The sequence below is a fragment of the Amblyomma mixtum genome, chromosome 6 (assembly GCF_055824585.1).
Source record: "Amblyomma mixtum isolate Tamu chromosome 6, ASM5582458v1, whole genome shotgun sequence".
NCBI classification, from domain to species: domain Eukaryota; kingdom Metazoa; phylum Arthropoda; class Arachnida; order Ixodida; family Ixodidae; genus Amblyomma; species Amblyomma mixtum.
The window spans coordinates 127165688-127175457 of NC_143017.1; the positions used below are offsets into that span (position 1 = coordinate 127165688).

Sequence of the window (9770 nt, forward strand, 5' to 3'; positions counted from 1 at the left end):
GGGTGGCAGAAAGTTAGGTGGGCGAACGAGTTTGGGAAGTTTGCGGGGATACGGTGGCCGCAGGTTGTGACAACGCCACAATGTTCCATAACCTAGGGGGCCTGCCTAAGTTGCTTCTCAAGGCATTTTTTTTTTATTTTTCGCTCACGGTCAATGACCACGATCGCACCGGTTTTTCTGCAACATGGGCTCCTTAACACTACGCCACTAAAACAGCACTTACCAAACAGCTCAATGAGATTAAAAATGATGATGGAGGCAGCAATGACGGCTGACTGGCCTGCTTCGAGCCCATTGATACCGGCAAGAATGTTGATGGCATTTGTGCAGAACACAGCCAGCATGCCCATGTAGATGTAGTATAATGGACCTGCGAATTCACAATATGCACGTGTAAAAAAAAAGACATAACATTGCAACAAACTTGTATATTTTTGAGCAAGTGCATTGTGAAACACAAAAGTTTTGGTATAATGTATTGGGATGAAATCCTCAAAGTTGAGTAGGTTTCAATTAGGAACCAATTAGCACTAACTGGTGGATGCTAATAAGTAATTATTCCTTAACTGAAATCTACTCCACCTTGAAGGTTTCCTCTAAATACAAAGAGCCAACAATATTCCTGCTCCAAGTTGTTGATCTATTCCGCCTTGCCTTACTATCTGCTAGCTGTCCCGGTTAGCTTAGTTGGTAGAGTGGCTGGCCTCCTTCTACACCTCTGGTTTGCTATTAACATAACAGCATGCCAGATGAGCAGCCTAAAACAGGCTAGTAGTTAATGTCAGTGCACTTTGCTAGACATCAGGGCAGCTTCAGTACACGACAGTGTACGAAACGAACTAATCTGGTCACATTGAGGGCTGGTTAAAATGTTTTCCAAACCGTGTTTGCAGTCAATACCACTTAAAAGGTGGTTATGTACACAAAATGCCCTTTGGCTTCAGGTTTTATTTTTGCTGCAGTTAGGAGAGCAAAAATCAGGCGATATTTTTCGAACTCAAATTCGGGTGAAAATCTAGTTAAAAAAAAAATTTCCAAATTCCAGGTTCCTTCCGGATATTTTTTGCAGCAAAACAGTTTACTATAACAGTTCTTTCTTTATGCTATGCATGAAATCATATTGTTTCCTCATTATTTCATAAGCAACATTGAAATTGTGTGTCCCACTAAAAAATTGTTCACCAATTAAGATTTTTTTTTTTTAATCTATTACAAATATTCCGTGGTGCATGTTGCCAATCTCTTACACAGCACTTCAGCGGCTGAGCAAGAACAGCCTGCCTTTATTTACACATTGAAAAAACATTCAGCCAGCAACGATTTTTAGCATGCAAGGCCCTTGAATCAAGGTGTCATTTGCGTGGTTAATGCTTCATACGGCGACTCCGATAGGACGTCTCGTCGGTAGCCATGTTTTGGTTGGTTTATGGGGTTTAACGTCCCAAAGCGACTCAGGCTATGAGAGACGCCGTAGTGGAGGGCTCCGCAAATTTCGACCACCTGCGGTTCTTTAACGTGCACTGACATTGCACAGTACACAGGCCTCTAGAATTTCTCCTCCAAAGAAATTCTAGCCGACGCGGCCGGGATCGAACCCGCGTCTTTTGGGTCAGCAGCCGAGCACCATAGCCACTCAGCTACCGCGGCGGCTGGTAGCCATGTTTTGGCGGTGTCTCCAGCTTTGTGAAATGAAAAATCAACATCATCCAGAACACTTAATCCTGAAACCCATCACCATCCTTCAACTTCCCTTACAGCTCGATATTAAAAAGGCACTCAGTGTTTTACACTCGACCATATGGGACTGTGTCCACCCAAGAATGCCTGAAGTCAACTGACCCAGCCACAAGTCATTGCCAAGCACCAAGCGCAATGGCTTGGGCACAATTATGGTCGTGTTGTTAAAAGTCACATAGTAGACGACAAGCAGTGGCAGGGAGGCCAATGTCGGCAGCAGCAGCTTGTCTCTCCATTTGAGATCCAGCACATCATCTGCGAAGCCCAGAAGCAGCATGCAGCAGATGGACAGCAAGGCTGCCAAGAGTTCCACAAACTGCAAGAAAAGAGAAACGGGACACAAGCTAAGTTCGGTGCGCCTGTAGCCTTTTCAAAGTTTTCGTTCCTCATGACACCTAACTCAACAGTGTTTCTCCAAGACTTTCACAAGCGTAAAAAGCAAGTGAAAACTGACACACAGTGTGCAAGGGCAGGTTAAAGCGATTATTCACGCAAGAGAACAACGGTGTATGAATAGGGGATATTCAAAATTCCGCAAGTGCGCTTTCCCACATAACTATGCTGCCCCAAACAAGATGGCCGACTTCGCTATAAAGGAACTACGTGGGCTACAGGACAGGCGCTAAAGGTGTGGATAGAATGTAAAAAATTATTTTGGAAGAATCAAACAAAAAACCAGTCTTTCGTGCTTTGTTTCAGCTGGAAACGCATGGTCAGCCATCTTGTTTGGGACAACATTGTTATGCGGGAAAGCGCACTTGCGGAATTTTGAATATCCCCTATTGCGGGCCTGTACAGGCCCATCCATACAAAAGCAGGTTGATACCACATGAGGACAAGATGTAAGCACGAAATCTCGGGAAAAAAAAATTGCAAAAAAAGAAGGCCCAAACCAAGTTTTGAGACTAATACATAACACAAAAAGAAAAGGCAGCAAAAAGCAACACCAAAGTCTCATCTCTGAAATCAAAGGAAAAAGAGAGAACTGCAGACTTTGTTGAATATATAACACCTCAATATAATGAGGAATACGTTGGCATATGCAATATTCAGAACATCATGAGGTAATGCATTCCATGTCTCTACAGCCAGTGAGGAAAAAAAAAAATGCATGTCACATTTTGAAGCAATTGGCCTGACTGAATATACAGCTGATTCATCATTTGATTTGAAATGTGAACTTATGTAATGTACTCTTCAAATGTAAAGCAGACACAAAAACAAGAAAAGGGCACAAAATAGATCAATACATGCCTTGTGTCCTTTTTCCGTCTTGTACATCTTTACGTTCTCATAATAAAGTGCACGAGTTTATATGTCAAACCAGACCACTAATCAAGTAGCCCACGTGGAACCCTTGTTGTATATTCATCATGTTTTGTAGCAGGAGCTCAATACTAAGAAATAAGGTAACGCAAATTCACACTATTCAATACGAAGATGCCTCCGGACTAGGAGTGCATAAATTCCAGGAGCACATAAACAACAAACTATGAAGCACAGATAAATACAAACAGCACAAAAAAAAAGTGGCAATATGCAAAATTTTGACTCCCTCTGACAGCAGTACTATATTTACCGTATTTTCCGGTGTATAAGACGCGGCTTTTTTTCGAAAATCTTGCTGGTGCGTCCTATACAAGGGTGCGTCTTATATGCGAATTTTTCATCTTTTTTTTGTGAGTTCATCGATTACTCCGGTTCATGCTCAAGCTTTTTTCACCTAAAAAATGTCACTACCAATAACGCGGTTGTAACACGGTTAATACTTCAATACCGGGACCGCCGTCCGCGACATTCTAGGTGATCTTTATCATGAAACGGCAGGGATGACGACTTCCGGGATCACAAACGCGCGGCTGTTTCGAAGGCCCCAAGCAAAAGTAATGAGAAGTGCCAAAAGATGGTGACAATCGCGCTTCTTGCCATTGTCAAGACAAGCCAGCATTCTTTTTTAGTCACCCTTTGCAACTTTTTTTGCTCCGTGTACGTAGTGCATGTTTCAGCCGAGTTGCTTCCAGAAACGGGTGAACCTTTTGATAGTGCATCTGAAGATGAAGACTTCGAAGGTTTGAAGTAGAAATAAAATGTTGCTATGGACATATGGGGGGCTGTATCGTTTTTTCTTTCTTTTTTGCTAAAACGTGGATGGGTATGGCGTGAGTGTTGCCTTTTTTGATCACTTAGCGTTGCTTAAGAATTGCTCACAGGTACAGTGCATTTCGCGATAGCCGCGCAAGCGTGTTTAACTCTTTCCTTACCACGGGAAAAACGACCATTTTTCATATGTCTCAGACAACATTTTTTTTTAGAAAAAGTGTGATAGATAAAATGATATAAAATGCATAACAATAATTCTGATAGAATGCGCTTTATAATGAAATTGATTTGAACACATATTCTGCTTGAAATGCTGTGAAAAAAAATCAGTAAACACAACAAAAAGTAAAAAAGAAGAAAAGTTTTGTGTTTATATGACAATAACTTTCCAAACACTTGTACTAAAAAAATTCTAGAATATACAAAAGAATTCAAATTCTTTCTAAAACATGGCATTAAAGTTTGAAAATTATAACTTGAATAGTTTTCGAGCTAGAATTTTTTTCTTCATGCCTCTTGAAAAGGCTCGTTTGAGAGTGCCCTTTATATGATTTTTACAGTCCAAGAAAAAAAAAATTGGAAGTGTAATGTTATGCGCCAAACGAAAGCTTTGTAAGCGTGGTTTAAAAAATACAAATCAAAACTTATTTAATTTAAGTCAAAAATTAAAAAAATATATAAAACACAACAAGTATAGGTGTGATATTGCGATATATAGTATGCGATAAGTACAGCTGCGATGTAGCTGCAGAATCGAAATCCGACGTTACAACATCTTCGTCCGAGTCACTGCTGCTCGGAGGATCTTGAAAATCAGCTGCAGAGGCTGGAGAATCATGTGCAGCGGGACTCTTCCGAGCGCGCGAAGCGCCCGACCTCGACGCGACGCCATCCTCACCGCGTATTATGTCGCAATAAGCCTATGCTCCAAGGGCACTTCAAAAATGCACGACTGGCGGGGAAATTACGAACTAGGCCGAAAATGGAACTAACCGTCTGAACAACAAACCAGATGCTCCCGCACAAGCGGACAGGAAAAAGAAAGCGAAACTATCAGGCCAACGTTCCGGGATCGGTTTGCGCAGTTACAGCGTCTGAACCAAAATCCGACAATGCAACATCGTCACCAGAGGCTCTACTACTCGTAGCATAGATAATAATTGCAGTCAATGCAGTAGAATTGCGCGCAGCAAGGTTTTTCCGAGCGCGCGCCGTCTGCGCGCCCGACGCCATGCACGGAGCGTCCGCGCCGTACCCTCCGCTTCAAGGGCGTTTCAAAAATTCGCGCGTCGTGGGAAAATTGCTCTCCACGCAGAAACCGAAACTGTAGTCTCTGGAGAACAACTTAGATGGCGCCACATCACCGTAACGGCTACAATGAGGAGCTTCGGTTCGCACAAACAGACCGGAACGAGGAATCTGAACGCACAGGCGAGCGTTCTGGGCTCTCGTTGCCCAGTTTGGGCTTCGAAACAATACCTGACGATACAGCATCGTCGTCAGGGTCCGTGCTAATCGATACATCAAAAATATGTGGTGCAAACGCAGCGGAATTGAGTGGAACGGGGTTTTTTCGAGCGAGCGCCATTCCCGATGATGACGGCATGTTCGGAGCGCCCGACGCCGCACACCCAACTTCAAGCGCGTCTCAAAAATTGCCGCTTCTTGGCAAAAATATAAACTAAACAGGAAGTTGAAGTTTAATGTGTGAACAACAAACCGAATGACTCAACAAGACCGTAGCGGCCGCGGTCGCGCTGCCGTAGCGCTTCGAATTTTTCGATCACCGGTGATCGAAGCACAGTGGCGTGGTAACGAAAGAGTTAATTAAGCCTCACTAGCCTGCATATATGGGAGGTGCGTCTTATACAACGGAAAATACGGTATCCTTTTTCTTTCTTTGCAAGATTTGTCAATATTTTATTGCGAAAGCAATACTAGTTGCACTTTCAGCCCGTCGCGTAGCGAGGCCGGTAGCTACCAAATTAGCATATTGGACTGAATTGGATTGTATAACCAATGCATCACCACAAGTCTAACCACAAGCACCACCACCAGCTACACTACCAGCTGAACCATGGCGTAGGTACGGATATTGCTTTCGCAATTACCGGGCTTAGCAAAGCTAAGCCACAGCCATTCATTTTTTTGGGTACAGCAGCGGTGGCCTAGTGGTCTGAGCATCCGATTCGCAGGCGGGTGATGCGGGGTTCAAACTCCACTGCCGCTGGGTGCCCAAGTGTGATACAATGGTTGCAAGCTTTATCCCTGGCCTGGTGCCCAGCTTTTTTGAGGGTGAAATGCTTGCAGAAATGGGTCTTTGACCCTGCCTTGAGTAGATTAAAAAAAAAAACACCTTGCACCATGGCGCTCTTTGAGCCATAAAAATCCATCATCATGAATATTTTTGGCCATTTCCAAGGTCACTCATGCCTTCCAGCTTCATGCATTCTGATGACAAAACCAATGTGTGTTCAGTATATATTCAGCCACTATACTTCCTTTTTGAAGGAGGCAGCGAAAGCAAGCAGTGCTAAACGACTTTACGAGTGTTTGGTTTCGGATGACCCCGTACTACATGTACATGCACACAGTGCCAGTGGGATAACGACCTTGTTCTTAGCACGGAAAACAACTGCAGGCTTCCTGCCCATGGATGCTGACATCTCCTGCTCTATGCCACAAGTTCCTGTACTATGCCACAAGTGTGTCTGGAGCAGGTTTGTGCTGAATCTGGACACTGCTGCATGGGAATACCAACTCGCACAAGATTTCAAGATCATGGTGCTAATGGATGTAAAGATACAGTCTTCGGTGTATGCTGAGAAGTCCATTTCACCACCAAAAAAAAATTTTCAAAGTAAGTTCTGCTCAGGATGTCTGTACCATGAGACTGGAAAAGCTCCCACTTATGCAGTGATGGCAGAGCTTAGGTCGTCACCTCTATCGGTGATGACAGCACTGCATTAGGAATGGAAGAATTCATGCACGCCGATGATGCAGTCAGGAAATACCCGACAAAGCAATTGCCGCAGGCTTTGCGCAACCATTTTGGTTTGCGCTGACTGGTTAAGAGCCCCAAGTGCAGAGGTGACAAATGTGTAACAAGAGCTGTCTCCTCATTCATCTTGCATCATCTTGGCTGAAACTGCACTTGTCAATGAATCAATAATTATAATTTAGAAGTAAATATTAAAGAACTTGTGCTGTAAACCCTTAACAGTTTATATGACAGCATTCGAAACAGCAAACAGGGGACTGTTGGTTGGTTGGTTGGTTTATGGGGTTTAACGTCCCAAAGAGACTCAGGCTATGAGAGACGCCGTAGTGGAGGGCTCCGGAAATTTCGACCACCTGGGGTTCTTTAACGTGCACTGACATAGCACTCACCATTTTCCAAGCTCAGTACATGGGTCTGTGTTTTACTTAACAGTTTATACGAGAGCATTTGAAACAACAAACAGGTGAATGTTTTATTTAAAGACAGTGGGAGCTTCTATCCAACCAACGTGATTTGAGGTGGAGACGATGGCGGCATCTGTCATTTTTTAGACCAAGAGAATGCATGCAGTTTAAAGAAGCTCTAAAAGTGGCTTTCAGAAAAGTTGCAGTATGTCTGGGATGTTAATAGATGCCGCTTCACAAATATCCTCCTGCAAGAATTTTTTTTAACGTGATTGTTAAAATCTGAGTTTTCTGTAGCAAAAATTTGAATTTCAACACCTTCGTGGCTTTCCCTCTCCTCTCACCATTTTCCAAGCTCAAAGGTCAGCATTGTTCTGCATCCAGTCAGCCAACCATAGTGGTTTTGAGGGAAGGCAATTGCGTTAGAACTGTCTCACTTCTTGGTGGATACCTCAACAGTGCTGCGAGGGAAGGGAGGAAGGTGGGAGTAAAAAAGAAAGAGAGAAAGGGGTGCCATAGTGGAGGGCTCCGGAATAATTTCGACCCACTGGGGATCCTCAACCTGCACCGACATCACACGGCACCTTTTGTGTTTTGCCACCACTAAAACGCGGTCGCTGTGGCTGAGTTCGAACCCAGGTACTCTAGTTGACACCGCCGGCTGCCAACACAAGCTGGAATTCCGCGAAGAGGCGGTGGGGAGCTTACCGACCCTCCCCGAAGCAGCACAGCTGACTGGCCGCGGCCATGGCAGCTGCGTGACGTCTGAAATAATTAACCAATAGCCATCTTTCCACCAACATACCCAGATGCACGACATGGAGGAGAGCGAGAGTTTCAAAGTGGACAGGTCGGCCGTTAGTAACGTGAACCTCGTCTGCTACACCACACGGGAAAAAAGGAGATGGTTTATGAGGGTTTAGCGTCCTAAAGCGACTCAGGCTACAAGGGTCACCGTAGTGAAGGGCTCCTGAAATTTCTACCACCTAGAGTTCTTTAATGTGCACTGACATCGCACAGTACACGGGCCTTTAGAATTTCACCTCAATCGAAATTCGACCGCCGCAGCAGAGATCGCATCCGCGTCTTTCGGGTCAGCAGCTGAGCGCTATAACCAATGAGCCACCGCGGTGGCTTCAGGGAAAAGGAAAGGTAGAGTGCAAATGGAAGGCGATGATGTCATAATACAATGAGTTGCATGGACTGACACACGGCATCGAAATTATTTCTTGTTAGTAGCAGTACTAACACCCAATGATAAAATAGGTTTTCTGACAGCTATTAAGGTGCCACTTTCTCTTTTTTCTGCTACTGTGCTACTTTGCATTTAAATCAATACATAAGCACCTTCGTCAATTACTGTTGTCAACGTACAAGCAAAATCAGTGGTCTACAAATGTTGGTCTACAGTTATGATGAGTGTGCAGGAAGCGATGTCTCAAATAGTACGTACATGTGAGCAGCGCCTGTGAATCTACAAATGGAAGCTGGCTGCCATTTTCATAAACAGGAAGCATGGTTAGACTTTTCATTCATCTAGTCCGCTTTTTGATAACCACCTAGTCTGATGGAAGCTATATGTGGTGCACCATTATGGTGCCTATGAGGTCCCGTGCAAGCCATTTGCACGACCACGCCGCTGACGGAAAGGTTCGTTTTGAGCCAGAGAGGTTTAAACCATGCAGTTTGGCCATAGAGGCGACTTGGCGTTTCGTGTAGTCGTGAGGGCAAAAAAAAAAAAAAAAAACTTACATCACTGTGTGGAAAGCTTGATGCATCGGTCAGGTAGTTGAAGAAAGGGACAGGTATGAACAGGAATGTAGTAATCAAGAAGACGGTCGCTGAAATCACGCCAATCGCTTCTGGTCTGAAAGCGAAATGAGGAATAAAAAAGGAACCTGCAGCATACGCAAATTGAGATATCTGCGTAATATTAGACATGCTGACACCACAACCTTCTACACTGGGAACCAGAAAACGTTCAGCTGCCATCGGATTTTATGACTTAAAAGCATCGCACACTGGCAGAGCATAATCTGAGATCCAAACAATTTACTCACACCTTGGCTTTCGTAGTTTTGCTCATGTCGACACCTGATAGCCCAGATTTAATAAACACATCTCTGAAGCGGGGTATTAAGTTCAGCGTGACTAGATGAGCAAGAACTGACATCGCTACATTAATTCCGAGGACGGTTAGCGAGTTCATTGTGGACGCTCCTGTGTGGACACTTGTCAAAAATGTTCGCACTCCAAAACAAGCAAGCAAGAGCACGCTCCGCACATCACAGTCCACAAAGGCGACATGCAAACCGACACGTCGCCACGAATGACGCTTTACACACGAACGAAAATCACCGCAGAAAGCACGGCATGACGCTGACGACGCTTCGAGATACTTCAAGTGTTACGGATGCGTGCACGAAAGCCACGAAAGCTGTGACGCAAATGATACACACGCCCTTAAAAATAATTCCCACCGCCATTGTTTAGAGAGCACTAAAGCGGAAGACCACAAATCAAAACTA

At 44.3% G+C, this 9770-nt stretch overlaps 1 protein-coding gene across 1 annotated transcript in view; it reads right to left on the reverse strand.

Moving 5' to 3' along the window:
* Alg7 (Alg7 dolichyl-phosphate N-acetylglucosaminephosphotransferase) overlaps window positions 1-9717 on the reverse strand; it is a 32243-nt gene extending 22526 nt beyond the window's left edge. The window contains exons 1-4 of the mRNA XM_089549076.1: window positions 9303-9717; window positions 8995-9109; window positions 1840-2053; window positions 224-370 (exon numbers count right to left, since the gene is read on the reverse strand). Coding sequence (XP_089405202.1) covers window positions 224-370; window positions 1840-2053; window positions 8995-9109; window positions 9303-9451 — 625 coding nt within the window. The 5' untranslated portion in view covers window positions 9452-9717. The remainder of the gene's footprint in view (window positions 1-223; window positions 371-1839; window positions 2054-8994; window positions 9110-9302) is intronic.
* Window positions 9718-9770: the final 53 nt, after the last annotated feature.